Genomic DNA, 17,361 nt, shown 5'->3' on the forward strand with positions numbered 1-17,361 from the left:
TTGATATAGTGCATAGTAAATACTGCTGAGAAATTCTGAAGGCACATGAAGTAAATGTAAAACTTTACTCATTTTACTTTAAGTGCTCTAATATCTGCATAACTCTTTCTCCCCCCTAATTTGGTTGAATAAGGATATTTTAGTTTTGCTTTGGGAAGGGTACCACTTAGTTAAAACCTTATTTGAGAAATGCTTCCTAGTGGTTTTGTCAAGTATTTTAAATGGTTTTAAAAACACACACACAAACTCTGACTGAATAAAATCTTTTATTTGATATTTCTGTCTTTGACACCAACCAGCAGGGCCCAAATGAAAACTTTATTCTGAGATAGTTAGAACTTATAAACAATAATAAATATATAGTGTTGGGGCAAATTAAGAGTACTGTAATAGTTTCTAAAATACCCAAAATGTATAAGAACAAGGCAATAATAACAGCGTTAGTGATTATTTTTAAAAATTCTTTTATAGGAAGCTGCCAACCAGAAACACTACAATCAGCTGGACATCTAGCAGCGGAGATCATGTAAATGAAGTAGCTCGGAGATGTGAAGAACAGTGGACGTGTTTGGTCTGTACACTGATAAATAGACCTTCTTCTAAGGCGTGTGATGCTTGCCTGACTGCAAGGCCTATAGGTAAGACTGAATTTGGATTTTGAGGTCATTTCATTTTAAAGAGGTTTAATTATACCAAGTCAGGTGTGTATCCTGTTCTATCTGGGTATTTTATAACTAGGGGAAATGCTTCGTTTCTGAAAGGTTTAAAAAGAATTGCCAGCCTTTGCATGTAAACCATGCTAATACTCTGTTGAGAGGGAGGGAAAACATGCTTGTGCTAAAAGAGTATGTGCCTTTGTATCTCAAAAAACTGAGACGATAACATCTGTTCTCTACTGTTTCTGATGAATTATTCAATAAAGCTTTGTTTTATGCAGATTTCAGCAACTTTTGAGTTTGTTATTCAGTCCAAGTGTCTCATAAATTGAAAGGGAGGATTTCTGTAAGAATATCTTTGCAGGTGGAATAGAAAAATGCTGAATTTTTTCTCTTCTTTATCCTTCCTACCCCTTGTTATTAAAATCTTTACCCAGACAATTGTACTGATTTCATTGAAATCTTTCAAAATAACTCTCTATAGCTCACAATTTCATGGGTTCAGAAAATGTAAAACCTCAGAGGAAACCTGTGATTAAGAACCATCTCATTGATGCAGCTTCTATTGTGTTCTCAAAGTGTTATTTCTTTCTTCAATTAGAGATGGGAAAGTTCATTCTTGACTTATGGACCCGCACATTGTGTTGGCTGTCATATCGTGTTTTGTTCTCCGGGCCAGAGAATCTGGCATCGCCCCTTGCACAGCTTTGCTGGGAGAAGGAACCCCTTCCCCTATTTCAGTCCCTCCCTCTCCAGTGTCATTCAACAGAGAGCTCTCAGAAAACCAGTCTTAGGTTTCCACATTTATTTCAACTTTCTGAAATGCCTTTACACATCTCACTATTTGCTTGTTTTTGTTTTTTGGGTTTTTTTCTGAGTATGATAGACATATATATATCTTAACTACAATTTGGAATATATTACAGTACAGATTCCAAAATTCTAGGATGCTTTGCTGAAACATTTTTAATAAATGTCAAGTCTTTGTAATTCATCTTTTCTTATTTGTAATAAGCCTTTCATTTTGTCTTGTCAGAGAAACATTCCTGACAATCTAGATGTAGGCCTCTAATGCTGATCTAAACCTTTTTGAGATTTCATCTCTCAATTACCACTTCCTTAACACTTTGCCTAATAGTAACAAAAGTGATGGCTGAATATTCTTTAAATGTTTAAACATAATGTGAAGCAAATATAAATCTTTGTTAAACCTAACTCTGAGTCCCTGTAAGATGTTGAAATTTTGCACTTTATATAATACTTCATGTCTTAACCAGAAGATTGTTAATTTTGAATTGCCCAGGCTAACTTTGTGTTATTAGTTCTCTATATTAGTTCACTGTAATAGTGAACTAAATATTTTAATCAAATAAGATGTTTCAAATAGTCAATATTATAGAAATTTATAGGAATGCTATAGAATTACTTATTTCTCCTTCCAGATTCAACACTAGAGAATGCAGAAAGTTCTATTGCCTGTAACAACTTAGTGAAGTATCCTTATAATAGCTTTGGAAAACCAAGTACAGAAATAAAGATCAACAGGAAAACTGCATTTGGAGCTACAACCCTCGTCTTGACCGATTTTAGCAATAAATCTATTACTTCGAAAAGAAAAAAAAGCCAAAACCAGACACCAAATGGAGAATTTCAGAACTCTTCTCCCACTAACGTTGGTTTTAGTGATACACCAGACCCCTTAGAGGAGAGAGCAAACAATATGGCTCAACCATCTAACACAGTAAACCTATCACCCATGGTCTGTTCTCAGTCTAAATTATGTAGTTCAGCATATAAAAAACTGAAAAGAACCCATTACTCATCACCAGGTCTTGAAAGTTGCAACCCGGGACTCTCTAACAGGTACGATGCTTCTAACCTTGATATTTAAGGTATTTGCATTAAATTTTAAGAAGAGTGAAAAATTATCCATGGCTAAAGAAGTTGGGTTGGTCGTGGTAAAGTAAGTCAAACCCTGAGAGATGATTATAGTCATGTGCTTTCCTTGCCTTCTTCAGCTTATAATATAAGAGAGGAGGAGAGAATGAAAAGCAGAATCTCCTACATCTGTAAAAAGTTATTTTTTTCTGACTGTAACCATATACATGCTCAGTACAGAATATTTGGAAAGTATAAAGAAAAATGTTTAAATCCCCCATAATCTTACCAGTTATCAATCACCACTGTTAGCCTTTTTTTAAAAATTTCTTTCCCATGAAAGATAGTTCATCTAAAAAGGAGACTATCATTTATAACAGTTTACTAAGTGTTTCTTTTCTAAAGAGAGAGATCTGAGATTCTTTAGTGGTATTTCTGCTAAAGAAAGTGGCTGTATATCAAATAGCCATCTGGGATCGTGTTCTTTGTTTTAACCAAAACAGCCTAAAGAACATGTGTGGTACATTTTCATCTGAAATTAAAGAGCTACACTTTCACCTAATAAACTACCCAACCAGATATATTTTATGAGACTACCAAAAACACATCCAGGGGAAAACCCTAACTGACGACATCAGAGATACAGAAGGTTTAATGACAGTGTCATCCCTTGTTCGTTAATGATTATTAGCAGCTCCCGAAACTGTCCACAATACTCCCTTCTCACCTTGTCTAGGCCCTTTATCTGAGCCTCCTAACTATCCCTACCTGATGGGATGCCTCCATCAGAGAGAGACATCTCTCCACAGTTTTCTTTTCAAGCTGTTTGTCGGTTTTCTTCTTTTCTTCAGAAGGGAGGTACTGTATATCTAGCATTTTTAAGTGAAGTGAAGATTATTTTAAGTGGAGTGAAGATAAAGAGCCTTCTTCTCATGTGTCTTGTCTTGCCAATGGGAGACAAGCAGGGGGTTACTGTGGGTGGTATCTAAAGTAATCTCAGAGGATTCTAATTGCTAGCTTCTCTTCTGATTAGCTCTGCCTTTGCTGATGCGAAGAGTCTTCATTCGATGAGGGATCTTCGTTGAGATGAGGGATCACTTGGTGTATGCTCCCATACCAACCTCTGGGAATCCTTAAAGTTTATTTCAGAATAAATGGTCAATAGATGCTTTTTTTCTCAAGTTTCCTATCCCAACTTTAAATTTACCATCAGTTAATCTTGATGATTTATCCTTGACTGATTTTTAAAAAGAATTTGTTTATATTATAATAACTGCTTTCAATTTTTTCCATAATACTTCCAAATGATATCCTTTTGAATTAAATTACGAGGGCCAAACTTTAACTGACTGGATCAGTATATTACCTTTTTACTCTAACCCTAATTAATGTCTCATGATGAAATTTCATGAAAGAGCTAGTTAAGAGTGTTTAAGTTGGGAGGCTATCCTGTAAGAAAATCATTTTTGTACAGCCTTTTCTGTTCTCTAGCTTAAGTGGAAAGAAGCAGATGTGATCGTTTGAAAATATTGCAACATTTACTGTACCCAGATGAAATATCTTGGCATATTTTTATTTCCTTAGTGCTTTATAGAAAATCTCAGACAATTTAACTAATGAATTAAGGATTTAAAAAAACATTAATGTAACCTTAAATTTAAATGATTTCTTCATAAGCCATTAGTAATAGGGTCATATGATTAATCCCAGCACACGGCATTACTTAGAAACACTGCAGCATGTGTATGTGTGGAATATAAAAACCCAAGGACTGAGACTAAAATCAATCAAGATCAGCTAGCTAAATAAATGTCAAGTGGTGAAATACATTTACCCAGCAGCCCTTCTGCACCCAGCCACTTTACTAGGAATAAATTGCAAATTACTGTCATTTTTTTCATTTTTCTCCTTGTCTGGCAGCTACAGTGTTCATCTTGTGGACAAGATGCCACGCAGAAGCTCACAACATAATACGATTAAAGCAGGTGGTCCACTCAGAATTTATAGCCAGGTTGTTTTTTCTTTAATAATTATATGGTAATTAATTTGCCTTTTGTTCTCTTAATTACTGATCTCATCACCACATGTTGATAAGGCATATTTTCAGACTGGTCTTTAGATATCCTTGAATTTTATCCAGCTACTAGATTATAAATTAGATGGTTGAACCAATTCTTAAGAAGTTAAGAATAACTGCTAAATACAGTTTTAAGTCTTTGTTCCACTCGTTGTAGATAGAGAGCAAAACACAGAGATACATTTTTCAAAGAATACATATCTTTCAGGTTAAACTTTTTCCTGAGCTGTTGCAAGGCTCATCATGTAGGTAAGTGAAACAGAACTAGCAGAATCACTAATATTTTCTCATAGCTGCTGCCATCAGGGTTCCCAGAGTTCCTCCTCTAATTACCATGAAGCACTGACACCTTAGGCATGCTTCTGGGTCACCTTTTAGAGTTTTCAGTGCCCAAGGATTTCAGAACTACCTGGGACCATCCATGACAGGTCATTTAACCTCTGTTTGTTATAATCCTTCAAATACCACTGAACTATAAAATTTACATTCAATGAGACATTCATTCAAAAAACTTTTAGACAGTGTAAAATGAGTTAAACTGTGATAAACTGATCACTGAAAAATAACATCTATTTTGAAATTACACACCTGTGCTTAGCAATGTCCTTGATCATAGTTTTTGTCTGATCTCTATTCAATTTTATTTGTTTATTAATTAATAAGTATTTATTGAGAAGCCATTGGGCATCAGGTATTTCTCTGGGTTCTAATGACCTCTACCTCAGCAAACTACAGCTAGCAGGACTAAATCCAGACTGCCACATGTTTTTGTAAATAAAGTTTTATTGGAACACATCCCATTTCCATTGGTTTACCTATTTTCTATGGCGGCTTTTCGTGCTCCAACAGCAGAGTTGACTTGTCGCAAAAGAGACCGTCATAGCCATAAACCTAAAATATGTTATCTGAAAAGAGTTGCTGACCTCTGAACTATTATATTAATAGACTATTTATAACCCAGTATTAATATTTAAAATGATGGTCCTAATTATCAAAATAAGTTAAACTATTCTGTATGCCAAGTTTACCTAAAGAAATGCTCTGCTACGATTTAGCAAAATTTTAAATGATTGAAACAAAGAGGAACCAAGATGTCCTCAATTAATTAGAACATTAATTATCTTGGATAATGATTTCTATCATAAAATTAAGATTAGCTGTGCATATTTAGAGCTAACGTTATCACAGGTGTCATCAGTATCTTCGTTATATTAACTGTGCTTTGCAACTTAATGTGCTTATAAATTATCTGGGAATCTTGTTAACATGCAATTCTAATTCTGCCAGGAATCTGGGGTAGGGGCAGGTGATCTGTGTTTCTAAGGAGTTTCTACCTGATGCTGGTACTTCCTGTCAGTGGACATTCTGAGTATAGGGATTAGATAGCATATGGCTGTTTTTAACTTTATACCGAGGAAGAGGTGGAATGGAAGACAGAAGAGAGAAACCAATAGAAGACACTGGGGTCTTTCCTTTTCTCCTTAAGCCTACCTTCCACTGTGTCACCTTCTCAGAAGAGCTTTACTAATAAGAGAATCTAAACCTCTCCTTAGATACGTGGAACTAGGAGGTTTCTAGGTTGAAGCAAATGGATTAGAAAATGTTTAATTGTTATCACAGACAGCCACGTTCAAAATAATATATAAAACTATCTTTGCCTGTGTCCATTCTTTTAATGAGAGCAACATTTCATTTCTTTCTGTTAATATTCTTAACCTTTTTTCTCCTTTAAAAAAAAATTTCAAAAGCACTGTTTATGACCTACTTGCTCCAATCGTAAAATCTCTTGATTTCTCTACGACCATCCATATATTTAGCTTCCTTCAAAATTAAAGTTTTAATATTGCCTTTTTCAGAGGCAGTGGGAGGGTTGGTGAAATGGAGAGGAGTTGTGAAAAGAACAGGCTTGTAACCTCTCAGCTTCTCTATTTCAAGTTGGTATTACCCGCAATTCTAAAATATGAGCCACCATCCCCACCTTGAAAAACTTAACCAACAAAACAGTTACCAGCAAAATATTTCACAGTAATGATTTCCTTAGTGATGCCTACAGCTGCTTTCATCCTACAAATGCCTGCTGCATAGTTTCAGAAACCCCTCAGAATGTGAGTCCATCCCAAACATTAGAAAGTTTGAGTCCATTTAAAGCAATATATTTAAACATCTGTTTTAGAAATGAGTTTAAACGAATTTTATGCAAGTAAAAGATCACTTATATGTCAGTTACATCTCAATAAAACTGGATAAGGGGAAAGACTTTTGAATGTTTTAATTAGATATGGTGCCTTCAGGCATCATTGTGGGAACAAGTACGTGAAAAATGTACTGATAATCCCGGACTTACAATGGTCTGACTTACAATTTTTCAACTTTATGATGGTGAAGAGATACGTATAGTTACATGAGATAGTCAACACTTTATTACAAACTAGGCTTTGTGTTAGGTGATTTTGTCCAACTGTAGGCTAATGTGAGTGTTCTGAGGGCATTTAAGGTAGACTAGGCTAAGCTATAATGTTCTTTAAGTTAGGTATGTTAAATGCATTTTTGACTTAGAATATTTTCAGTTATGGTGGCTTATCGGGACGTAACCCATCATCAGTCGAAGAGCACCTAGTTTAGGAAGCAAATAAAGGAGAACTACCTTTGATTTATGAGTATTTAAAAAAATTATTTAAGATTGATATTTTGTTTTTTAGAAATTAAAATAATAGAAAAGATGAATCTTTTTATCATTAAAAAGTTAAAAAGCGGGACCATTAAGGAGAAGGACTTCTGGTTTTAATATGAGCTCTTTTCATCTAGTTTATTAAAAAGACTAACTCTTATAAAGGTATCATTAAAAATATGCAAAATATTTTAAAAAATCAAAAATCATCATGAAGCCCCTTTTTAAAGAGAAAATCCCTCTCATGCAGCTGCAGCAGAAGACCAGCTTCTAGCATTTGTGCACTGTGTACAGGAGTAACCCGCAGGTCCTCTTGATCTTATCATGGGGGAGAATAAAGCTTCCCTACTAGCTTTACAAAATATACATTTCTACTCAGCCAGGCAGCCCGTTCTTGCTGAAATATGATTGCAACTGTTATAGTGGTCTTGATCAAAGAAAAAATTCAAAAATTGTTTTTAAAGTGGACAGTAGAAAGAGTGATCTCTTTGGTCTAGTCAGAGCCATTGACAGGAGTTGGCTACCAATGAGAAAATAATTAAAGACTGTGACTCTAGTTACTTTGTGGGGTGAAAGGGGACAGCTGGACTTGAAGCATATTTTAGAGGAACTAAACGTGGCCACACTGTAATGTTTGATAAGAGAAGAATCAAGTATCACAAATGAAAACTAAGAAAAATGGATATATTAGATGCACAATTCCTCTGTGTGTTATTCTTAGAAATTTCATGTACTTTAGATACATAGGTTACTTTGGAAGAAAATTAGAATTACCCGCAAAAACCAAGGTTTAAAAAGACTTAGCAGTTTGTGTAATTACCTAAAGTTGACAATTTCTTTGTACAAGTGGGATTCTAGCATGGGGTTGAGGAGCGGTGAATGATCCCTTTAGCACTATTATGCTTTAGTTATTTTATAACCTGTCATTTCAGTGAACTTCAAATTAATATGACAGATGGTACTTGTACATTAACTGCTCACAGCCCTCGCTGCAGTAAACACAACCGTCTCTGCGTTCTCCGAGTTGTGAGGAAGGATGGCGAAAACAAGGGCAGGCAGTTTTACGCTTGTCCTCTACCTAGAGAAGCACAATGTGGATTTTTTGAAGTAAGTGTAAGATTTATCAAGCTTACTATAGTATAATTGAATGCTTCGGTTATTAAGTTGTAATAAATAGCAATCCTTTTCCAGTTTTACCTTTAAATTTTAAATAGCCATATTGACATTCGGTCTAAAGCCTGAATGTTGAATAAATTAAAATTCAAGGAGGTTCATCAAAAAAAATTAATCAAATAATAGCTATTAGATTAGTAGAGTGTATCATATTTGTAACCAGTGTAGAAGTGTTGCCCTTGGTTTATAGAAAGGTAAGAAAAGTAGTGAGTAATTTTCCCAGACAGCTAGATAGTTGATGATAAAAATTTGCACTTCCTAATGTCAGGGCTACATCAAAACCTTCCACTTAAGCGCTGGATAGAGAGGTACATGAAAAAAATAATTCTCATGCCTTGGATTTACAGTAAACAGTGAATCCTACTACATGAGTTGGCCCAACAAAAGATATGGCGTGGTAACAATGTAGATATAGATAATTCCTCACATGTTTTTGATCTGGGAGTTTGACCCTGAAAATGAATGTGAACTAGGAGCCAAGAATCTGCATTCCTCAGAGTGTGAGGACCGGGCTATGCTGAGTGTGCTTCTAATGTTAAAGATGCATATTTTCCCAACTGCTTCATCTGGTGCAACATTGAAAAAAAAAAAAAATGATCTGTTTCAGTGCTGGTGCAAAAATTTTCTGGTTGGTCTTATCGAGAGAGAAAATACCTATCTTCGACAGGGTATATCTCTCTAGGGAATTTGCCAGGGAAAATGTGATAATGATTTTTAGATGTTAACTCCAGCACAAGATGTGCCTCCATCTTACAAAACTTATAGATTGTCTCCTTAAGAAGCTTTTATAGATGTAATGGAGAAAATATTAGCAATATTAATAATAGCATAACCTGCTTTAGACCTCTCTTGTGGCCAAAATTAATAAGGATAAGAACAATACAGTGGAATCTGCCTAAATTAGTTCACTTAATTCTGTATTGAATTATTTAAGAAAAATTAGAGAATAAAGAGATTTAGTATTAGAATCAAGGACAAATCTTGAATCATAATAGTTTTAACTAAAATCTATAGCAGAAACATTGGTGTTTGCTTTACAGCAAGGCAAAGGGAAGCTCAAAATTACGGCAATTTTCTGTGTGATTCAAGAAAAATTGTAAGAGACGCTTATGGTATATAAGCTTTTTTTGAGGGCAACAACTAATGACTTATGTCCGTTTTACAATGTCAGATTAATAGTAGCAATGAAGACAACACGGCACTAATCAGACGCACCTGGGTTTAGCCTGCTCATCATCCTAACTTCCATCTAAACTTTACAGTCTTTCTGTTTTTCTCCCATAGTGGGCAGATCTGTCCTTCCCATTCTGCAACCATGGCAAACGCTCCATCATGAGAACAGTGTTGAAGATTGGACCTAATAATGGAAAGAATTTTTTTGCGTGTCCTCTTGGTAAGGACAAACAGTGCAATTTTTTCCAGTGGGCAGAAAATGGGCCAGGAATAAATATTCTTCCATGATGTTAGTATCTCCTCTTTCTGTAGAATATCCAGCCTTTAATTCCTTCAGACTATAATTATTTAGTCCCCTTTTGTTTAAGAGAAAAGTTGCAGAATATCTATTGCAACATTTGAGAAATTATTTTTTTATGTGTGCAATCTTTCCATTCTATGAGTATATATTTTTTACCTTGATGAATGCTGTATATTTCATCAAATGTACAGTGTTTTCCATTTAGTATATATATTTAATGCATTTATTAGTGACAATAAAGTATTTTTAGTATGTTTTTGGTCTCTTGTAACTTTTTTGGGAAAGCAATGATTTTTTTTTAGGAAGGGATTATGCAGTACAATAAAATAAGAAGGTATTCTCTCAAATGAATATTTTTTCAGGTATCGCCACTATTCATAATATGTGATTAAAGGTACTTTTTGTTTTCTTAAATAAAATTTAAGAAATGAGATCTCCTTTATGGAAAAGAATGCTTTTTTAATTCTGTTCAACAAACATCAAGTTCCTCTTGGATGCTAGAGACATGCCAACCCTTCTATAACTTCAGATGCATTTTCATGGAAAGCTATAGGGATTCAGAATATAAAAGTAACATTTAAGAACAGAAGTTGTCTATATATCTTTTAAAGAGATGTAGATTTAATTTTTTTCTGATCTTGATTTTAGTATCTATTAATTAATGTTTAAAATAATTTCAAAAGCTTAATTATGTACTACTTTTTAAATTTTTAGTTTTATCTTAACTCTTCTTTTTTTTGAATTTAGTTCAGGCAACTGTATGATTATTTCCCAAAAGAAAAAAACCTCAGTCTTAAGGTATTTCTGTGTATTTATAGAAAATTCCATTCAGAGCTGGTCCAATCTATTGAATAAAAAGCACGGAGGATAGCTTGAACCCCTTTCCAATTCTATCACTGAATTTTCTATGCAGAGCTCTAGAAATTAACAGCATATTAGGTTACCAGCAAGGACTGAGCATATTTCGTAGTCTTAAATGTGTTTGAGCTCTACACTGAAGAGACAGAATTACAATCAAGCTAATATCAGTGATTTTAACCCAAAAATTTCAACAGAGCAGTGACTCTTGGGCAGATCAGGAACTGGACTGGACCACGAACAATCGTAATGACCAGACATGAAGTTTATGGAGTGTATTCAGAAGGAAATTGCAAGTTAATTGTGTCACAAGGAGGGGAAAGGCCTATTGCAAATCAGGCTTCCATAAATTCCGGTCTCCAAAAATTAGCAAATTAATTACAAGGAAACGGGGAAATGAAACTCGATTTCAATATGATAAATGTAGATACTTATCTAATAAGAAATGTGCAGGATTCATATGGAGAAAATTTTGCTGAGAAGTATCAAAGAACTAGATGGATAGACAAAACAGAGTCTTATTTAGAAAAGATGAGTGTTTAAAAAAATGGCATTCTGCCTAACTAAATTTTTAACAAAATTTCACTTCAATATCTCAAGGGGGTTTCTGATTCCATTATAGAGTTAGCTCCCACTGAACCTAACTTTAAATTCTGGATAAAATCAAAAACAATACTGGAGAGTGAAGAAAAGCAGGCAGGTTCTGGAGGGACTAAGATCTGGGAGAAAGGAGCAACTAGAAGTGATTTCTTATTTTTCGGTTTTTATCCTGTGAACAGAGTCAGTATGAAGCAGCATGGCCAGAACTCTGGGAGAAAACCCACAGGCTTTCTGGCCTGAAGAGCCAGCAGGCAGCTTGGGAAACCCAGCCACTGGAAAGAGGGAATTCTCAAAAAGCATTCCAAAAGGAAGAGTCCCAAGTTCTGTGTTTAAACTGCTTGTGTCTTGACTGACCCCTGAACCACACACACATGGGTGGGATAGACTGAACACAAAGCAGCCAGAGAAAGGAACTGAACCCAGATTTGACCCGCTGTCCCCAAAATTCACAGTTTGAATCCAACCAAATTAATTGCCAAGACAAAAACATTGACACTCTAGAGGAATATACCAAATCCAGTCTCTACCACATTATATCCACAACATTCAGGAGTCATAGCAAATTATGCAATGTAAGAAAAACCAAAATAATGTGGCCCAATTTCAGAGAAAAGACAAACAACCAAACCCCACCCCAAGATGACCAAGATGTTGGAATTAGCAAACAAGGATTTTAAAGCAGCTACTATAGCTATGTTCATTGAAGTAAATGGTAAAGGGAAATGGTAGCAGACTGAAAATCAAATCTTCAAGAATGCTAGTTATAACAGAGCTAAGTATGTAGGTGTAACACCTATTACCAGATTTGGAAGTTTTCAACCACTATTTCTTCAAACATTTTCTCAGTCTCACACTCTTCCTCCACTCCTTATGAAAGTCCAGTGATACAATATTAGATCATTAGATCGTTATTGTCCTACAGATCCCGAAACTCTATTCATTTTTCCCCTCCCCCACCTCTCTCTAGTTCAGATTGAGTAAATTTTATTGATCTGCCTTTACATTCACTGCTGACTTCTCTGTCATCTTCACTCTACTATTGAGACCATCTAGCCTTTTTTTTAAATTTTATTGTTTGTATTTTTCAGTCCTATAATCAACACCTGTTTTTTTATTATAACTTCTATTTCTTTGTTTAGATTTTCTATTTTTTTAATTGGTTTGAGAGAATTTATAATTGATTCTGGAAGCACTTTTAAGATGACTGCTTCAAAATCCTGGTCAGATAATTCTAATATTTGATTAATATCGGTACTGTCATCAATTGAGTGTCTTTTTTTTTTTCCTTCAGTTATGATTTTCCTGGTTTAGAGCATGATGGGTGATCTTTGATTATACGCTGAATATTTGGTTATTATGATATGAGACTCTAGATCCTATCGAAATCTTCCGTTTAGCAATAATCACTCTGTTTCGGTTGAGGGTATAGATTCTGTCTTACATTATGGGCTTTAGTACCAGTGGGTTTAGTTTTCAGAGCCCTGGCAATCAGCTGCTGTCTGTTTCATTCTGGTCTTGCCGTGGCTCCTCGTCAGTCCCTCTTAAGCTGTCTGCAGGTAGCAAAGTTGATTCCCTGGGCTTCCTGGTGCCTCTAGACCACCTTGTGCAAGGGAGTGTAGACAGAAGTTACTGTGCCTGTGTCTCCTTCTGACACTAAGTAGAAGGAAGCAGGTATTGTCATCGTCCCACAGCAGCAGGACCAGGACAGGGCTGTCATCTGTTCATCTTTGTACTGAATTTTTTAACGATGCTGTGTAGTCTGCTAGTATTCATCTCTTCGAAGTTTATCTGCCTATTTCTTGATATTTCAAACCAATATCATATGACTATAAAGGCTTTTAATCATGGGGAGGAAAATCAAGAATGAGATAGAAAGTGAAATTAGGAAGATGATGATTTTAAAAGCCACTATTTTTTTAACTAATATTTTATTATTTTTCAATTATAATTGCCATACAATATTACATTAGTTTCAGGTGTACAACATAGTGATTAGACATCAATATAACTCTCAAAATAATCGCCCCAATAAGTCTAGTACCCCTCTGACACCATACGTAGTTATTACAATATTATTGACTATATTCCTTATGTTATACTTTATATCTCCATGACTATTTTGTAACTATCCCTTCCTCCTTTTTCACTGGACCGCCAGCCCCTCTTTCATCTGATAACCCTCAAAATGTTCTCTGTATCTATGAGTTTATTTCTGTTTTTTGTTTGTTTGTTTGTTTGTTTTGTTCTTTAGATTCCACATGTATGTGAAATCATATGTGTCTTTATCTGACTTACTCTGCTCAACACAATACTCTCTAGGTCCATCATGAAATATCTTTTTCCATCCCTTTACTTTCAGTCTCTGTGTGTCTTAACCTGAAGGAGTTTCTTATAGGCAGCCTATGCAACGGTCTTATTTTCTTATCCATTCAGACACCCTATCTTTTGATTGGGGCATTTAATTCTTTTACATTTGAAGTATTTGTTTGATAGATATGTAGTTATTTTCATTCTTTATTCATATTTTTGATATATATTGTTTTTCTTTTTAAAAAAGTCCCTCCAACATTTCCTATAATCCTGGCTTGGTGGTGATGAACTCCTTTAGGTTTTTCTTGTCTGGAAAGCTCTTTATCTGTCCTTCAATTCTAAATGATACCTTTGCTAGGTAAAGTAATCTTGGTTGTAAGTCCTAGCTTTTCATCACTTTGAATATTTTGTGCTAAGCCCTTCTGACCTGCAAAATTTCTGTTGAGAATTCAGCTGACAATTTTATGGGAGCTCCCTTGTATGTGACATTGTTTTTCCCTTGCTGCATTTAAGATTCTCTCTTTGTCTTTAAACCTTGGCATTTTAATTATGATGTGTCTTGGTGTGGGCCTCTTTGAGATCATCTTGTTTGGGACTCTGTGCTTCCTGAGCTTATATGTCTAGTTCCTTCACCAGGTTAGGGAAAGCTTCAGTCATTATTTCTTGAAATAGATTTTCAATTCCTTGCTCTCTCTCTCTTCTCATTCTGGTACCCCTATGTGCAAATGTTAGTATGCTTGATGTTGTCCCAAAGGCCCCTTAAACTATCCTCATTTATTTATTTATTTATTTTCGTTTTTTTTTTTTTTCTCGTTGCTGTTCTGATTGGGTGTTTTCTACTACCTTATCTTCTAAAGCACTGATTCGATCCTCTGTTATCCAATCTACTGTTGATTCCTTGTGATGTTATCTTCAATTCAGTTATTGTGTTCTTCATTTCTGACTAGTCCCTTTTTATGTTTTCCATTTCCATTTTTATGTTTTTTATCTCTTTGTTAAAGTTCTCATGAGTTTATTTACTCTTCCCCTAAGTTCATTGAACATCCTTATAACCAGTGATTTGAACTCTGCACCTGGTAGATTGCTTGTCTCCATTTTGTTGAGTTCTTTTTCTGGAGCTTTGTTCTGTTCTTTTATGTGAGACATGCTTCTTTGTCTCCCCACTTGGGCTGCCTCCCTGTGTCTGTTTCTATGTATTAGGTAGGGCTCCTAAGTCTCTTGGTCTTAGTAGAGTGCCTTTATGTAGTAGGTGTCTTGTGGGGCCCAGTGGTACAGTCCCAGAAGGGATCCAGCTGCAGGCCAAGTTCAGCTGCAGGCCAAGTTCAACTGCAGCCTATGCATATCTGGGGCCACCTGGTAGAAGCCACCAAACAATCCACAGATGGCTGCCATCCATGCTAGACTTATAGATGCCTCCAGAGGCCAAGCAAAAAACGAAGGCTGGCTGCCACTAGTGAAGGGCTTGGGGCTGTTCAGCAAGAGGTACGGGACACGATGAGGCCAGAGACTGCTTCTTTAGGTTTTGTGAGCCTTTCAGAGATTTTAGGAAACTTCTCAGCAGCAACCAAGATAGGCTATTTGTATGGAATAAACAATTAGAAGCAGCTTGGGTGAGCCCACAAGTTGGGAGAGGCAGAGTGACCTGTGTTATCCAGTTTGATGGCAACTCAGCTATTGCAGCGCCTGTGTCTGCACACTGGGAGGGGAGAGGGCTCAACAAAGGAAAAATAGCTTCTGCCTCAAGGTGCAGAAAGCCGCCCCTCCAGCCCTCGCCCTGAAGCCTGACAACTCAGTGTCTCTCCATATGTCCCTGGAGCTCCTCAAGCAGCTGCCCCAAGGCTGGAGCTCAGAATGAGCGAGTCTATTAGCAAGTAAGTTTGTGTGTGGCCCTTTAAGAGGAACGTCTGCAACTTCTGCAGCCCTCCATCCTACTCAGTTGCAACCTCCACTGGTTTTCACAGCCAGAGGTTGTGGAGACTTCTCTTCCCAGCAATGGAACCCTGGGCTGGGGATCCCAGTGTGGGGCCGGAACCACTTGCTCCTCAGGTAGAGGAGGGGGCTCTGCAGCCAAATAACCCTCTTGATTCTCGATAGTGATTGTGGGACTGGGCTGTTTCACATCTCTGCCCCTCCTACCAGTTTGAGGTGACCTGTTATTTTTATCCCTAGTTATAGGGCTTCTCTTCAGCCAGACCTCAGTGACTCTGCGTGCTGGTTGCTCTATAGTTTCATTATAATTTTGGTGTGGTCACAAGAGGAAGCGTGCACAGCTCTACCTTCTACGCCATTTTGACTGGTCTCTGAGCCATTGTTTCTTGAGCTGTTATTTAGTGACACCTGCTGACACTTTTCATAGTTATTGCATTTAATCCTCTTGAATGCCCATGAAATTGGATTTTTATTGTTGTTGTTATTTCTAATTTTCCAGTTTATGAAACCTGCCTTTATGTAGGTTAGGTAAGAAATATGCCTGTGTCACATAGGCTATGGCTTGAACTCAGTTTGCATAGCTTTAAAGGCCACACTTGAATAAGCTGTTCTCTTTTCCATGTATGAAAGAAAAGTGACTGTACCCAAAATTGTATGCCTTTGATATGTACAAATATCTAACATAAACATAAAAATAATTGTGGTATGTTGATATGATTATGGTAATTTTTTCTCTAAAATTTGTCATGTTAAATTAAAAAAATTTTTTTCAATTATAATTGACATACAATATTATATTAGTTTCAGGTGTACATCATAGTGATTACACATTTATATAACTTATGAAGTGATCACCCTAACAAGTCTAATACCCATCTGATACCATACATAGTTATGCAGTGTTAAATTTCCTATAAATTTAACTTTCCATTACTTTCCATTGCTTTTATCTTTTTAACTTTCAATAAATATTTTTAAATCCATTATTTTCATGTACTTTCTAACAATATCTGTCATTGCATATTCTAGATCATTATTACTAGTAAGTTAGTTTGTGAAATGAAAGAATAAATATTCTAATGAGTTTCCCCAAAGATGTAACCTTTTTTTCTTTATATCTTTACAGCTCTTCTAGAGCATATACTATAGTCTGCCTTATGTTATTCATCCTATCTGCATTTCCTGATGTTCAGCTCCTTAAGGTATTGTGGAGAACTCTTCTTTGTTCTTCATAGAATCTTACCAAGTATTGTGTCTTTGCACATAGTAGAAACTTGGTAAACATTTGTTGAATTTAATAGATGAAGATTTAATATAATATCAGTCTATTGAACATTTTTAACCTTGTTACTACTATTCAAACATGAATGTACTTAAATGTCATTGCAAGAGTGTTGCTGGTTTGTTATAAAAGAGAAAGACATTGCTTCGTGTCTAAAAGCTGTTAAATCTTTCTAGTAATTTAAATTCAAGTCTCCTTTTTGGAGTTTTACAGAAATTTGCTTACAAACGGACAGGCCAAAACTAATCAGATCAAAGAGTATGCCTTCACTGAAAAGGGAAGAAGTTATAAAAATAACTCTGCCTTACTGCTACTCTGTGTTTAATAACAAAGAGAAGGGAAAATGTAACTATTCCTCACAACCTCCACAAGTTTGAACTTCTTCATTTTATAAGAAACCAAGTCAACAGGTTTAAATAACTTCTTGGTTTTTCATTCACTTAGTCTCTATTGAGC

At 35.6% G+C, this 17,361-nt stretch overlaps 1 protein-coding gene across 3 annotated transcripts in view; it reads left to right on the forward strand.

The window, feature by feature from the left end:
* Nucleotides 1-12,493, forward strand: part of NEIL3 (nei like DNA glycosylase 3) — a 43,731-nt gene extending 31,238 nt beyond the window's left edge. The window contains exons 7-11 of one of the 3 annotated variants that reach the window (XM_025049929.1): nt 472-638; nt 2,099-2,519; nt 8,212-8,386; nt 9,737-9,845; nt 11,564-12,493. In XM_025049929.1, coding sequence (XP_024905697.1) covers nt 472-638; nt 2,099-2,519; nt 8,212-8,386; nt 9,737-9,845; nt 11,564-11,574 — 883 coding nt within the window. In that variant the 3' untranslated portion in view covers nt 11,575-12,493. Of the gene's footprint in view, nt 1-471; nt 639-2,098; nt 2,520-4,454; nt 5,412-8,211; nt 8,387-9,736; nt 10,183-11,563 lie in introns of those variants that run through there. The other 2 variants (XM_006916360.3, XM_025049930.1) reach the window with 2 other exon arrangements.
* The last annotated feature ends 4,868 nt before the right edge of the window (nt 12,494-17,361 follow it).

This window comes from Pteropus alecto, unplaced genomic scaffold, assembly GCF_000325575.1.
Source record: "Pteropus alecto unplaced genomic scaffold, ASM32557v1 scaffold24, whole genome shotgun sequence".
NCBI classification, from domain to species: Eukaryota; Metazoa; Chordata; class Mammalia; order Chiroptera; family Pteropodidae; genus Pteropus; species Pteropus alecto.